The sequence below is a fragment of the Schistocerca cancellata genome, chromosome 7 (assembly GCF_023864275.1).
Source record: "Schistocerca cancellata isolate TAMUIC-IGC-003103 chromosome 7, iqSchCanc2.1, whole genome shotgun sequence".
Lineage (NCBI taxonomy): Eukaryota > Metazoa > Arthropoda > Insecta > Orthoptera > Acrididae > Schistocerca > Schistocerca cancellata.
Genome location: NC_064632.1, coordinates 331,366,643 through 331,383,546, shown reverse-complemented (window position 1 = coordinate 331,383,546; position 16,904 = coordinate 331,366,643). Strand labels below are relative to the sequence as shown.

The window sequence follows — 16,904 nt, the reverse complement described above, 5'->3', positions numbered from 1 at the left end:
GAAATTTGTACTATTTCTCTTTTATAAATGTGGAAGACAAATTTCAGTGCCCGTGTGACTAGCAAACTCTACTAACATATACAGAGCTTCTGACTAATCAAATACTTCAATTATTAAATATACAAATCTTCACTTCTGAACCAATATAACAATTTATATCAAATCTATATGCCAACAGTTTCACAACACATACAACACTATGAAAATGTACTTGCAATGCTGTGAGTAGAAACAGAAGTGGTAAAATTGTTGTGTTATAGATTTTTTTCTAGTCATCAAATCTTGTAAACATCTGTACCAATCACACTTTTAAGAAACATTATGGAATAATATAAATTACGTGTACTTACAGATTTGTCGTTCCATTGCATGGGGCAATGGGACGGATAAATACATGAAAGGTTCGTAAGTAACTGACACATGCTTGCACGATGAACAGACAACCTGAAATACACATAAACAATTACTTTTTCATACAATACAGATAGTATCAGAATCTACATTCAGAAAATATTGCAAAAATAAAGCAAGCCTATTACTGAAAACAAAATTCACATTGCATAGAGGAAAAAATCCCATTTAATTTCAGTGTGAGTATAAACTCAGCCCATCAGTTACTAATAGCATACATTTTTGTGAAATTTGGAAGGTACATAAAAAATAATACAAACTAAGCAATTATACCGCTTTGAGTGGAGAAAGAATTCTGTATAATCTCAACAGAGTTTACTCTACTACTGGACATGTAGTAATTGTGCCTTCAATTTTCAACAACCTGTTTTCAAAACTTTATATGGCATAATTAGTCCTTGCTGAGGTTGGGTGACTTGCATGCCTCCATGACCTATGAAGGGGCCAAACTAACCCATTGTTTTTGAAGAGGGGCAGCAGATTTTTCAATAGTTGCAGAGGCAACAGTCTGCATGAATGACTTATCTGACCTTATAAAATTAGTCAACATGGCCTGCCATACTGGTACTGTGAATGACTGAAAGCAAAGGTAAACTACTGCCATTATTTTTCTCAGAAAGCATGCAGCTCTTCTGTATGGTTACATGCTGATGTCACCCTCTTGGGTAAAATATTCTGGGGGCTACTCACGATAATACCTTCATCGGGAAAAACAAACTGTCATTCTATGAGTCAGAGGCATTGAATGTTAGATACCTTAACTGGATAAGGAGGTTAGAGAATTTAAAAAGGGAAGTGGATGCTTTGAAGCTATAGTGGAAAGTAGGGAAGCGCAGTATTATAAAGAGCAGGACTTCTAGTCAAATTGGTACAGAGTTATCAACACAAAATCAAACAGGGGTAATGCAGGAGAAAATAGGAATGTGAGTAAGCTATTATGAACGGCATAGTAAACAAATCACCTAAGCCAAAATAGACCTGAAGACGACATTCATCACAATAGTACAAGTTTATATGTCAACTAGCTCTGCAGATGAAGGAGAGATAGAAAGAATGTACAATGAGATTGTAGCAACGACACGAGGCTGCCGCGGTATATGTCAGATGATCAGCTAAGTATCTGGAAGATGTCAACAGGGGTCGTGCACTGTGAAATGCCTTCTCTTTGCTGTAGTGCATGTGGTTTTGTGTTAATGAGTACATTGCATTTTCTGGTTACCATTTTGAATGTGAAGGCATGTTTTTTAAGAAAATAAAGTGCTACTCCAAGCCACATAATCAGTCATATCTATTTCTCACTGTGGTATAACACAATATCGAATTCAAAGCCTAGCAACCCACAGTCTTGGAACAAGATAAAGGAAATTATTTAGATAGTTAAGGGAATGAAAACTTCATTAGTAGGAGAAGGAAGAGAAGAAAATACTAGGAGAAAGGAAAGACAGGAAACTGCCTGTTAGAATTTTGAACTTTGTATAATTTAATCATAGCTAACACTTGGTTTAAGAATCACGAAAGAAGATTGTATATGAGGATGCGACCTAGAAACACTAGAAAGTTTCAGATTTATTATCTAATGGGAAGAAAGATTTCGAAACAATATTTTAAAATTATTATTTTATTTATATCAAACAACGGAAAATCCAGGATGGAATGTAACAATACGAGAGAAGGAAAGTTGCTCCTCGCCATATAGCGGAGATGCTGAGCTGCGATGCACAATAAAAAGATTCACACAATCATAGCTTTCAGTCATTAAAGCCTTTGTCAGCAGTACACACACACACACACACACACACACACACACACACACACACACTAGTGCAACTTGCACACACATCTGCAGTCTCAGAGAGCTGAAACTACGCTTGTTATTTTATTTATAGCTGTTGTTTTCAGCAACTTTAGTATACATTTCAGAATAAAATTCAATCAAATGCAAATATATTTTCATTTCACTTTAAATGACAATCTGTCATGCTCAGAAGCCTACACAATTAGGGATACTATGAATCTTTCCACCTTGGCTGTAAATTTACGTAGTTTAAGAAGTGCATTACAGAAACTTACTTACAAGGAGAGGCCCAACAGTGCCATCGACATTTTGAAACTATTTATATGGTGATGTGGGTTAAGATCCCAGGTATCACACACTAAAGCCATTCACCCTGGTCAGAACTCATTTGTGAGTAACTGATAGGGATGAGAGGGGGGGAAGGGCGGGAATATGGATTTTATGTGGTACTCAATAGTGTTAAAAAAATTGCATTGCATAGTCCGTTTGTGTGGTGTAATGGATAGAATAACAACATCACATGCAGGAGCTTCTGGGTTCTACCGTATTTACTCGAATCTAAGCAGCACTCGAATCTAAGCCGCTCCTGAAAAATGAGACTCGAAATAAAGGAAAAAAAAAAAATTCCCGAATCTAAGCCGCACATGAAATTTGAGACTCGAAGGGGAGAGAAAAGTTTTAGGCTGCACCTCCAAATCGAAACAAAGTTGGTCCATTGTAATATGAGACACAATTTAGGTCGAATGAATGACGATACAGATTCAGTAGTTTGGTTCGAGCCATAAGCTTAGCAGCTAAGCTTTACCAGGTAGCCACTGCTATGCGTCAGGCGCTCCGTCCGTATTTATACAGGTGCCCTTCCTTTTTCACGTGCTTCATCTGGTTTGAATCGATTGCTTATTTTGCTTTGATCTGATAAGTGCAGTTTTCTTTGTTATAGGTGTTTACGTCACTCTAAGCTGAAAATGCATTACTGTACTGTGCCATACATTGTTTGTCGCATTCTGATAGTGCGTGTTTCCAGCCTGTCGCCGCTCACGCCATGGATTGCTTTTGTGCGCGCTACCACTGCTTTTTTTTAAAAAAAAAAAAGAGAGAGAGAGAGAGAGAGAGAGGAATTGTCTCATTAGACAATGGCAAGAGTCTGCTATTTGTTGTTACTTACACTGCTGCTTTCTTTGATAATGATCACCAAGAACCAAATAATAGACTGTGTATAATAGAACATGTTCTGAATGAGAGTTAGGCGAAAATTTTTCTCCGTTTGAAAATCTTTGCGGCCGCTTCTTTAGTACATCAAATTCTGCACAGAAATTAGAGTCATCTTAGATTTAAAAATCTAGACAGTTGCCGTGCTTCATTTCTGACTGTATCACTATTAGGCATAAGAATAATACGAATATAAACATGACACGATAGTATATTCTTCCGCGTTTGCTGTTGTCTCACTCTAGTTTCGTAGTTTATTAGGCAGACAGGATTTAAATGAGATAGCAGCAAACACGAAAGAATACATGGCAAAATGTTTATATTCGTATTATTCTTATGGTGAAGAGAATACTTCATGTGATTCACATTTCATCAGGTTCCTATTAGCAACCATCTCTTCTCACAGGTAGGAAAAAATTCAGAACGTAGAGTTGGCCATATTGACAAACGTCCCAAACAGTCTTGCCAGTCGGATTTTCGTAGCACATTGAAATTCTGCTACATTCGAAGATGAACAATACGGAATTTGTATTTACTTCGTTGGATAATATATGAAAATGCAGTGGTCGAAACTCGGGGCGGAGAAAAAAAGCTCGTCTTCCACCTCTTTTTTTTTAAATTTAGTTACTGACGCAGAGGTTTTGGCGCCAGTATTTATCTTTGTGCCTACAAAGCATGCCTGTGTAGCGCTACATATACTGGATGGCAGAAGTTAGTTGTGGCGGCACTTACAAACATTTTTCAGAACTTCCGCTTGCTTTGCACGATTCTAAGCCGCAGGCAGTTTTTTGGATTACAAAAACCAAAAAAAAGTGCGGCTTAGATTCGAGTAAATACGGTAATCTCGTCAGGTGCAGCAACTTTTTTTTTTTTAAATTTTTATTGAAATGACTTTGGTCATCTTTTTATACAGTTAACTGATTTAAAGGTAATTTTTTAATTTCATTCCTTTGTCAAATAATTTCAATCATTATTCAACTTCTTCATTTGTTCTCATGTTTTCATTTTTCTCCACTTGAAATCTTTGTTCGGTGTTTTTAAATACTTTTATGCCCTAATTTTGATTTAATTTCTTTTAATCATTGTCTTTTTTGTCCACATTATTGCACTCATTATATTTATTTCTCATTTTGCTTCAATTTCGTTTTACTTATAACCCTCTTTCATTTAAATTTCCATCTGCATTATTCATACTACTGCGGGATTTCACTACTTGAGAATGGGTACAAAATATTTACAATCCTGCCCCTAAACCACTTGAAACCATTGTCTGAAGAAATTATAGGCCCTTATCAAAGTGGCTTCATCTCTGGACGGTCGACTCTTGATCACATATTTACCTTGAGGCAGCTAACAGAAAAATTTTACCAGTTTGGTCAGGAACTACACTTTATCTTCATTGATTTTAGACAAGCATATGACAGTATTGACAACATTACAAGAACTCGACATTCCACCTAAATACAACAGGCTAATAGCAGCTTGCTACTCCCAAGCAATTTGACGAGTAAGGTTTGGCAGCCAGCTATCACTATTAAATATTGAAAATGGATTGCGACAAGGAGATCCATTGGCGCGGATATTATTCAACTTGACCTTGGCTTTGGAAAAAGTAAGCCGTGACACTGGTCGAAACAGAGATGGTGGGAACAGACACAAGCCTGGCACTTGCTGCTGATGATGTGATCCTTGGTGACACCCTGGAACAAGAAAGTGCTAGCACTTCACGATTCCTCCATAACGGGAAACAAATAGGGCTGTTAGTGAATGAGAGTAAAACAAAATATTTCGTCGTCTCACAACATCAAGCTCCTCTCCCCTCCATTATTGTTGATGGGCATTCCTTCGGATGAGTAAGAGAATTCAAATACCTGGGATCCATACTGACCGACAACAGTGAAGTAGGGGGCGGGGGGGGGGGGGGGGGGGGGATATTTGGCTGTACATAACAATAGCATGGCCGGTACTTTTATATGGTTGTGAAACCTGGGCGACTTCAGCAACAACAACTGAAGAAGTAATTTGTGTGTTTGAGAGGAAGGTACTTCAAAAGATATATGGACTTGTCTACAATACCGTGGAGGGAAAATGGGAATGAGAACAGAAGAAGACCTCTATGATTGAATATTGGGGCAGAAGAGGCTACAGTGGTTTGGCCACATCTTCCGAGCCAGTGGATCCCCCCTAAGCATGTTCTCCATGCCCAATCTGCTGGGAGACGCCCAAAGGGACGACCGAAGAAGCGATGAAAGGATCGGGTACTAGCAATATTCAAAGAAGTGGAGCCGACAATGGCAGAACATGAGGCAGGGGACCAACAGCGATGGTCCGTCATCTGCAATAAATGTATCCTGCACTGAGACTGTGAATCACTGCTGTGTTTTCTTTTTTGCAATGTGAATATTTGCAAATTTTTATAATGTGCAGTTTATTGTATTCCTTTTATTTTGTGGCTTGTATCCTTTTTATTATGCTGTAGGCCTTCAAGGCCCATAAATATGATGATGATGATGATCTGCATAATTTTACCCATAGTACAATAGGTATTTACGTTATGTTTTAATTTTTTTGTCTGATGATTACTGTGCAAAAAATTGCACTTCTGGTAACATAAATACATTTTTCACACTATTGCACAAATATAAATTTCAGCTTTTGTTTTTTAACTGATAGATTAGAATTTTCAAATAATTGAATATTATAATAGATAAACATAATTAAATTCATAATCACAAAAATTCCAACTGGAAAAAGAATGATGTACAGAAAAAAATGAAACAAGAAATAAAAAATTACATTTAAACCAATTAACTGAATAAAAATAATGACCAAGGTAATTCTGATACAGATTTAAAAGCAAAAAAATTTGAGAACCTTATAGATTTTAACCCACAACCTCCTGTATGTGATGCTGTTATCCTATCCGTTACACCCTACAACCACACCATACATTGCAACTTTTTCAATGCTACTGTCTATCACATAAAATTCTGAATTTTTTTCCATCAATTACTCGCAAACGAGTGCCCACCAGGGTGAATGGCTGCATTGTGTGATATCTTTGATCTTAGCTCACATCACCACATAAATAGTTACAAAAAGTTGATCACACCGCTGTGGACCTCTTCTTGTTAGTACTGGTTTAGCAGATGTTAATATCTTCTTCATAGAATCATAATGCCACGATATGTCCAAAAACGTACATATTGTATGTGATTACTGGAAACACAAATTGATAGGTATATAATTTACAATAACTGAATGGTGTCTATGAGTATGTCAAGCTGTTGTGCCTGAAGCAAGGAAGATTTATAAAAGCAATAACAGCTACAGCTATGGTACATAGTGAAGTTGTATATAATATATTTGGGGCAAACTGGTACACAGTACTAATATATAAAAGGAATGATCTGCTTTTCACATTTTATAAGAGACAACAAATTAATTTGTTGAAACTGGTAAAGTGAAATAAAAATATACTTGCAGCTGATGACTGAATTTTATTCTGAAAGACTTTAAATTGTAAGGCATTTCCAGAGGCAGATTTCAACAATGACCATAATTCACTGGTTATGAACTGCAGATGAAAACTGTAGAAATTGTAAAAGGGTAGGAAATTAAGAATATGGGACCTGCATAAAGTGAAAGAATTACAGGTGAGAAGGAAAGACCTAGTAGGAATCTTCGGACAAACAAGAAATACTGAATTTAATTGACGAAAGGAGAAAATATAAAATAAAAGCACACAAAGCATAGAAGACAGACATCAAAAAATTGAGATGGGCAGAAAATGTAAAATGGCAAAACAGGAATGGTTAGAAGACAAATGTGAGATTGTAGGAACAAGCACGTCTACAGGAAGAATAAACAAAAAAATCAGACATTTGGAAAAAAAGAAACAGCTGTATGAATATTCAGGTGGGAAGCCAGTATTTACTTATTTATTCTTCTCTATTACAGCCTATTACATGCGAAATTACGACACATTTTTGTGGAGAATAATAAATGTATGGATCATTTATTTATTCTTGGTACTTACTAAAAGAAAGTGAATGTCACAACTATCTGCTACCACCATAAAACTACAATAAAGCACCATAACTAATTACCCAATCAGTAATACTACTGTTGTTGCTGTTGTTGTTGCGGTCTTCAGTCCTGAGACTGGTTTGATGCAGCTCTCCATGCTACTCTATCCTGTGCAAGCTTCATCACCTCCCAGTATCTACTGCAACCTACATCCTTATGAATCTGCTTAGTGTATTCATCCCTTCATCTCCCTCTACGATATTTACCTTCCATGCTGCCCTCCAATACTAAATTGGTGATCCCTCGATGCCTTAGAACATGGCCTACCAACCGATCTCTTCTTCTAGTCAAGTTGTGCCACAAATTTCTCTTCTCTCCAATTCTATTCAACACCTTCTCATTTGTTATGTGATCTACCCATCTAATCTTCATCATTCTTCTGTAGCACCACATTTCGAAAGCTTCTATTCTCTTCTTGTCTAAACTATTTACCGTCCATGTTTCACCTCCATACATGGCTACACTCCATACAAATACTTGCAGAAACAAATTCCTGACACTTAAATCTATACTCGATGTTAACAAATTTCTCTTCTCCTGAAACGCTTTCTTGCCATTGCCAGTCTACATTTTATATCCTCTCTACTTCGACCATCAACAGTTATTTTGCTCCCCAAATAAAAAACTCCTTTACTACTTTAAGAGTATCATTTCCTAATCTAACTCCCTCAGCATCAGCCGACTTAATTCGACTACATTCCATTATCCCCGTTTTGCTTTCGTTGATGTTCATCTTATATCCTCCTTTCAAAACACAGTCCATTCCATTCAACTGCTCTTCCAAGTCCTTTGCTGTCTCTGAGGTTCGCCAATGACGTTGTAATTCTGTCAAAGTTTTTATTTCTTCTCCATGGATTTTAATTCCTATTCCGAATTTTTCTTTTGTGTCCTTTACTGCTTGCTCAATATACAGATTGAATAACATCGGGGAGAGGCTACAACCCTGTCTCACTCCCTTCCCAACCACTGCTTCCCTTTCATGTCCCTCGACTCCTATTACTGCCATCTTGTTTCTGTACAAACCGTAAATAGCCTATTGCTCCCTGTATTTTACCCCTGCCACCTTCAGAATTTGTAAGAGAGTATTCCAGTCAGCACTATCAAAAGCTTTCTCTAAGTCTACAAATGCTAGAAAACGTAGGTTTGCCTTTCCTTAATCTATTTTCTAAGGTAAGTCGTAGGGTCAGTATTGCCTCATGTGTTCCAATATTTTTACGGAATCCAAACTGATCTTCCCCGAGGTCAGCTTCTACCAGTATTTCCATTCGTCTGTAAAGAAATTGTGTTAGTATTTTGCAGTTGTGGCTTATTAAACTGATAGTTCAGTAATTTTCACATCTGTCAACACCTGCTTTCTTTGGGATTGGAATTATTATATTCTTCTTGAAGTCTGAGGGTATTTCGCCTGTCTCATACATCTTGCTCACCAGATGGTAGAGTTTTGTCAGGACTAGCTCATTTATTGTTTCTGCACCTATATCCATCTTCATATTACTCAGGCCAACAGCCGTTGTCTGCTGGATTCTTTGGGCACAGTGTAGCACATCAGCAACATTTACATTGTAACTAGTGATTCCATGATTCTCTGTAACATCTTAGAATCCACACTTCCACAAGCATTGCTCCAATGCAATGAAAGTTCTTGAAAACCACTTCAATCAGTGGTTGCAGACCTCAGCTGGCTTCTCTCCATCTTTAGAGATAGCAGCATGCTGATTGTTGGTTGAATGCCTTGGGAATCATCTTTGGCCTTCCTGGATACTGCAGCTGCAGTATCATCCCAGATTACCAGACTGACTTGTTTCTCAGTGCTGCTTTGGGATCCAGCAACCTTCTACATCTACATCCATACTCCGCAAGCCACCTGACGGTGTGTGGCGGAGGGTACCTTGAGTACCTCTATCGGTTCTCCCTTCTATTCCAGTCTCGTATTGTTCGTGGAAAGAAGGATTGTCGGTATGCCTCTGTGTGGGCTCTAATCTCTCTGATTTTATCCTCATGGCCTCTTCGCGAGATATACGTAGGAGGGAGCAATATACTGCTTGACTCTTCGGTGAAGGTATGTTCTCGAAACTTTGACAAAAGCCCGTACCGAGCTACTGAGCGTCTCTCCTGCAGAGTCATCCACTGGAGTTCATCTATCATCTCCGTAACTCTTTCGCGATTACTAAATGATCCTGTAACGAAGCGCGCCGCTCTCCGTTGGATCCCCTTTATATCCTCTATCAACCCTATCTGGTACGGATCCCACAGTGCTGAGCAGTATTCAAGCAGTGGGCGAACAAGCGTACTTTAACCTACTTCCTTTGTTTTCGGATTGCATTTCCTTAGGATTCTTCCAATGAATCTCAGTCTGGCATCTGCTTTACCGACGATCAACATTATATGATCATTCCATTTTAAATCACTCCTAATGCGTACTCCCAGATAATTTATGGTATTAACTGCTTCCAGTTGCTGACCTGCTATTTTGTAGCTAAATGATAAGGGATCTATCTTTCTGTGTATTCGCAGCACATTACACTTGTTTACATTGAGATTCAATTGCCATTCCCTGCACCAAGCGTAAATTCGCTGCAGATCCTCCTGCATTTCAGTACAATTTTCCATTGTTACAACCTCTCGATACACCACAGCATCATCTGCAAAAAGCCTCAGTGAACTTCCGATGTCATCCACCAGGTCATTTATGTATTTTGTGAATAGCAACGGTCCTATGACACTCCCCTGCGGCACACCTGAAATCACTCTTACTTCGGAGAACTTCTCTCCGTTGAGAATGACATGCTGCATCCTGTTATCTAGGAACTCCTCAATCCAACCACACAATTGGTCTGATAGTCCATATGCTCTTACTTTGTTCATTAAACGACTGTGGGGAACTGTATCGAACGCCTTGCGGAAGTCAAGAAACACTGCATCTACCTGTGAACCCGTGTTTATGGCCTTCTGAGTCTCGTGGACGAATAGCGCGAGCTGGGTTTCACATGACCGTCTTTTTCGAAACCCATGCTGATTCCTACAGAGTAGATTTCTAGTCTCCAGAAAAGTCATTATACTCGAACACAATACGTGTTCCAAAATTCTACAACTGATCGACGTTAGAGATATAGGTCTATAGTTCTGCACATCTGTTCGACGTCCCTTCTTGAAAACGGGGATGACCTGTGCCCTTTTCCAATCCTTTGGAACGCTACGCTCTTCTAGAGACCTACGGTACACCGCTGCAAGAAGGGGGGCAAGTTCCTTCGCGTACTCTGTGTAAAATTGAACTGGTATCCCATCAGGTCCAGAGGCCTTTCCTCTTTTGAGCGATTTTAATTGTTTCTCTATCCCTCTGTCGTCTATTTCGATATCTACCGTTTTGTCATCTGTGCGACAATCTAGAGAAGGAACTACAGTGCAATCCTCCTCTCACCCTTAATGCTAGACGGCCACTGACTGCTGAGTCTTCATAGAATGCAGTCCCATAATGTGTGCTCTGGAGTTGCCACACTTCCAGCTGCCACAGACAGAACTATCATTTATCTGTCTTCATTACTATACAAGGAAGGCAAAGCTGGAATAATATGTAGAATATGCTGTTCCAATGCTACCGCACAATGGGTGCTCAGCTCCCTTGCAGGATGCCAACTGGTACAGGCTACTTCACTGGCAGCCCTATCACACACATCCTGATTTTGCACTAACCATAAGGCCAATCCTGCCAGCATGTGCTTGGCAGCTGCATAGGTTCCATCCCAGTTGCTTGACAGTCCACATGTCACCATTTTGCTCACCCCTACTCACTTACTGATGGGCATGAGAGCTGGAGCAGTCTAATATAAAGGGTCTGTATACAGAAACCAACTTGAGAACAATATTATAGAAAGAGAAGAGGAGGTAAGTGAAGACAAAATGAGAGGTACGATACTGTAAAAGAATCTGACAGAAAACTGAAAGATCTAAGTGGATATGCCTTCACAATTATTGTGATCCTCGGGAGAGGATTGGAACTACATTAATTCAGTGTAAAGAGGCATATCCTTTAGTGGAACAAAATATTCCTATGATGGCAGAAAAGAGCATAATTACTTTACAGTCCAACAACTGTAATGGCAATGTAGCAAAGATAAACTGTTTCTGCCCCTCTTATTTTCTTTATTCATTTCACCTCCTCCACCAGACAACTCGTTACCCCAGTCATATCACTGTCATTGGAAGAAAAATTTGTGTGTTCTGGAGAACAACAAAAGTTTTATAAGTATTAGGTCCCAGTTCTTGTTCATGTAGATGTTTACTGTTCAATGCCTCAATTATATGATGCATTATCCATTTCCATAAGCATGTATGCTGAGTGTTTATCTTTAATTATTCTACTACAGCAAAACCTCAATAACCGGTTGGAATGAGAAAAAGGTAGGATTATCAGAGGAACACCTTTATTGACCCATAACATCACAATTCAGTTAAACTTTAATTCTTAGCTGGAAATGTTGTCTGAAATATTGTTCCTGTTAAACTAGTAACAACATGAAAAATTCAACACACTAAAAAACCTTACATGAAAGTGTAATATACAGTAGTGCCTGTATTGTAAAATATCTCTGTATTGTATGGTAAACCACTGTTGCTGTGACAAAGTTTAACAACTTCCTGTCAGGAAGGTCGCAGTTCGTAGTAACAGATGGCAAATCATCGAGTAAAACTGAAGTGATATCAGGTGTTCCCCAGGGAAGCGTCCTGGGACCTCTACTGTTCCTGATCTATATAAATGACCTGGGTGACAATCTGAGCAGTTCTCATAGGTTGTTCGCAGATGATGCCGTAATATACCGTCTAGTAAGGTCATCCGAAGACCAGTATCAGTTGCAAAGCGATTTAGAAAAGATTGCTGTATGGTGTGGCAGGTGGCAGTTGATGCTAAACAATGAAGAGTGTGAGATGATCCACATGAGTTCCAAAAGAAATCCGTTGGAATTCGATTATTTGATAAATAGTACAATACTCAAGGCTGTCAATTACTGGGTGTAAAAATTATGAACAACTTCAGTTGGAAAGACCACATAGATAATATTGTGGGGAAGGCGAGCCAAAGGTTGCGTTTCATTGGCAGGACACTTAGAAGATGCAACAAGTCCACTAAAGAGACAGCTTACACTACACTCGATCGTCGTCTGTTAGAATATTGCTGCGCGGTATGGGGTCCTTACCAGGTGGGACTGACGGAGGACATCGAAAGGGTGCAAAAAAGGGCAGCTTGTTTTGTATAATCATGTAATAGGGGAGAGAGTGTGGCAGATATGATACGCGAGTTGGGATGGAAGTCATTAAAGCAAAGACGTTTTTCGTCGCGGCGAGATCTATTTACAAAATTTCAGTCACCAACTTTCTCTTCCGAATGCGAAAATATTTTGTTGACCCCAACCTACATAGGTAGGAATGATCATCAAAATAAAATAAGAGAAATCAGAGCTCAAACAGAAAGGTTTAGGTGTTCGTTTTTCCCGTGCGCTGTTCGGGAGTGGAATGGTAGGGAGATAGTACGATTGTAGTTCAATGAACCCTCTGCAAAGCGCTTGAATGTGAATTGCAGAGTAATCATGTAGATGTAGAATACCTCATCACCGCACTGCACTGACACACAACTGATGTCCACTTATCTGTTTAAAACATGAGAAATCACACGAACCACAACGCCTAACAGCACTGCAACCCAACTGACAGTGCCATCCTGTGCCTTCACGGGTCTCCCAGTCACTGCCACGTGACCACTGCTCCAGAAGAAGCTGCTTCCTCAGCTCCTTGCCTCTACCGAGGATCTGGACTTTGTCCTTATGAGCACTGGCTACGTATTGTTCCAGTAGGTTATTCTGCTGTATTCTCCAGTCATCACTGGAGGACATTTTCAGCTTATTTCATGTGTGTACTTTTGTCTTTGAAATGTAATGACTTACTTCATGTTCAATAAACAAACAGCATTACGTCAAGTGTGTCAATGGATCACTACCTTTGTCCACCACTCACCAGGACACTTCTTTTTATTTTTAAGCAAGACAAAAAAAGCCTGTACTTTTGCTTAGCAGATGACAACCGTGGTTTTGCTGCCATGTTCTGCCATTTCCTAATCCACAAAATGTCACTACTGCCAGGGCTCTCCAGTATTGGCAGTAGTGACAATATGTAAGGGGAAAAATGAATCGAAGTTTGTGTTGGGAAGAGCACTCACTCAGCTTAGGTAGTTTGTGCAGCAATGTTGACCATCTGCCTAGCAAGCAAGAAGACCTGGGTTTGAGTCCCGGTTGCAGCACAAATTTTAATTCATTTAGTCTGCTTCGATCATTATCGTAGAGGGAACTGTCTTTTACAGTATCTCTGTTAGTAGAACCCATGCTAATTTTTACAGTGGAGATTTTTGTTCTCTGAAAGCATAAAACGTGTCCCATACTCCTACAACAGACTGGAGTCAGCAATATAGGCATACAATTATGCACTTCTAATGACTACCTTTCTTGAAAATTTTAATGATCTATGCTTTTTTTCAATCACTAGATATGCTTCATTGATCCAGTGACCTACAATACACTACTACTAGAAGCAAAGAAAGTTCTTTCACATAATCTCTATAGAACCTCACTCTTATCTCACCTGGCCCAGCTGTCTTTCTACTACTGTGTAGATCTAATTGACTTTTAATTTTCCGATGACTTATCTCAACCCCTACCATTTTGGCATTCAGCGATGATTAAAAGGAGGAACCATATTACGATATTCTGTGATTAAACAATTTTGGAATATTGACTTCAATTTTTTGGCCTGTCATCACCTGTTTCAGTGCCAGTATGGTCACTGAGCAACTGAAGACCTGATTTTGATCTAGTGATTGACTCTAGGTCTTCACAAGACCAAATATTCTTAAAATTTTTAGTCCGATTGTTAGATGAAAATTTACTTTGAAATTTATTGAATGCTTCTCAGATTGCTTTCCTCGTGTTTGTTTTGGCTTCTGTTTGTCTTCCAGGCTTTCATTTTTTTAAAATTGAAGATGAAGCTCTCTCTGTTTTCATAGCAAGTTTCGAACATGCTAACTGAACTGCAATGGGTCTCTTCCATCCCTCACAATACTGCTCGGCACATACTTGTTCCAGGGATATTGCACACTAATGTACTTTGGGGTTTTACACATTTGTGCTCCACATCCTCATTTTTAGAGCTCAATATTTGATGTTGACCATTTACATACTCTGTAATTTGTGTCCTCTCACTCTTGCTAACCAAATATATTATTTAGCTATTTCTTGATGGTGGTTCGTAAGCCAAAAAATGGTTCAAAATAAATATTAGTAGAATAAGATACTGAAACTATCACAGATTAGTGATCACTGACTCCTTCCTTGAAATTAACTGAATGTAACACTAATCACGTGCACATATCCTGTAAACTGACTCGTTCCACATCATTTTGAAAAAGAATTGTTAAAATGATCTATGCAACATGTAACTGACTAACTAACTAACTAATTAATGGATTTGAAAAGTCCTGGTTTGCTAATTACTAGAAGCCTAAGACATTGCTTTCATTTATTGTTTCTTTAAGTACCTGCTCAAAGTAATTTTCAGACAAGACATTCAGAACAATGTTATACAAATCCCTTTCTCTGCCAGCACATATCTGACAAATTGAAGTCCCCTCTATTACAATAGAATTATCAGCGAACTTACTTGTGATATTCTCTAGTTTATTCTGAGCTTTGCCTTGCCCTTAGCATCAATAGCTAACAGTTAAGAAGAATTATTTTTTCCACTCTTCAAAATTCTTCTCATCATGAAGCAGAAGTGGTGTCTGAAAGACATCCCCCACCAAAACTTTAAGAACAATTTGAAATCTCTAGAATTAGTAGAAAAATACCACTAGACATCTGCTAAGAGAGTGTAAATGCATCTACAAAACAGCCAAAGCATCATATACAAGAAAGTAAGTAATAGGGAATTTCTTCTTCCAATCCCCCCCCCCCCCGAACTTTGGCCATTATTAGTGATATAAAGTTTGACCTTTAAAGGCATTTGACAAATGTGAATTTTTAAATCTGAGGATGAAGTTTTGGACAGATAAACAAAAAATACTTCTTTCACTTAATAATTACTATATCAAGGAGAAGTAGTAGTACTGTGTATGATTGCAGAATAGAAATATAATACTCACAGTGCTTTTGAACTGACCCTGGAATGAATCCACAATAACACTTTGGTTGAGACTAAGGTGCTTATCCCAATGTTTATCAGCTTCTATTTCATCACTGAGGGCTACCGAAGTTGATGTTGATGGAACTTCTGCATCTTCACTGTGACCAGCAGAACTGCCCACTTCTGCTACAGTTGTATCCAGGTCTCTCATCTTCCGTTCACACTCCATTCGAAAATTCTTCTCTGTATCTTCCAGCTTCATTCGTTTGATATTATTAAAACACCTACTTGATTCTAGATTATAACCCACCACATACTCTGAAGTTGATTCAACAGTCTCTTGCAGAAGGTTTGTTTCCTTTATTCTTTTCACACTTACAGTTTTACAATCAAAATTATGGAACTCTGTAAGATTAGGGTTTTCCAGAGGGTCTCTTCTCCTCGCACTTTCATGTTTCGGATACTTTTCTGAATCGAAACGGAGTTCATTGTTAGCTTCCTCTTCAGTGACAAGTACATTAACATTTGATGTCTTTGCGTCTTTTAATATATCCTGTAATCCTCGAAAACCCTGTGCCACATTATTTAACTGGCTTGCAACAACATTCTTTTCCAAAACTTTTTCTGCAACTGGGATTTTTCCGTTCCTCTTCAATGAATTATGGGAAATTATGTTATAACTGGAATTGCTGTCACTGCAGTTAGGATTTGAAACGAAAGAGGAATCTTCCTTGTCACCTTCTGATCTCTCATAATTGTGTTCAACGCTATCTTCCGTCACTTCCATCACCAGATCTCCAGTATATGGTTCTGTATCTTGAAATGGAACAACCCCTTCTGGAATTTGCTGCATTCTGAAAAGGCTCCTGCCTTCACCTGAACTGTCAGAACTACCCGAGGATGATGAGTGATTTGACTTCATACTGTCTGTAGTTAAAGTGCCCTGTAAGCAAACACATAGTTGGTCTTGTTTAGAACACACAAAGCACGTAGAATTACATCACTTAAGAAAATTTATGTCACTCAGCTTCCACATTGTCCTAAAGAAAATGAAAATGATTTAAAAAGATGTAGTAAAAGATAGCAACATACACATTACTCAAGTGATATTAATTTTATAGTTATGTTGCTTCTGATAAAAACTGGATACAACAACACTTTATAGAAAACTGAGATCCTCCACTTGATTACACAGATGAATTAAGTTATCATAATTTCTATGTATCCAAGGAGCCAC

The 16,904-nt window shown here is 38.5% G+C and overlaps 1 protein-coding gene across 3 annotated transcripts in view; it reads right to left on the bottom strand.

Moving 5' to 3' along the window:
- The window catches only part of LOC126092050 (uncharacterized), a 206,835-nt gene that overhangs the window by 110,737 nt on the left and 79,194 nt on the right, over window positions 1-16,904 (bottom strand). For all 3 annotated transcript variants that reach the window (XM_049907455.1, XM_049907454.1, XM_049907457.1), the window contains exons 6-7: window positions 15,687-16,610; window positions 351-444 (exon numbers count right to left, since the gene is read on the bottom strand). In XM_049907455.1, the coding sequence (XP_049763412.1) occupies window positions 351-444; window positions 15,687-16,610 (1,018 nt within the window). The remainder of the gene's footprint in view (window positions 1-350; window positions 445-15,686; window positions 16,611-16,904) is intronic.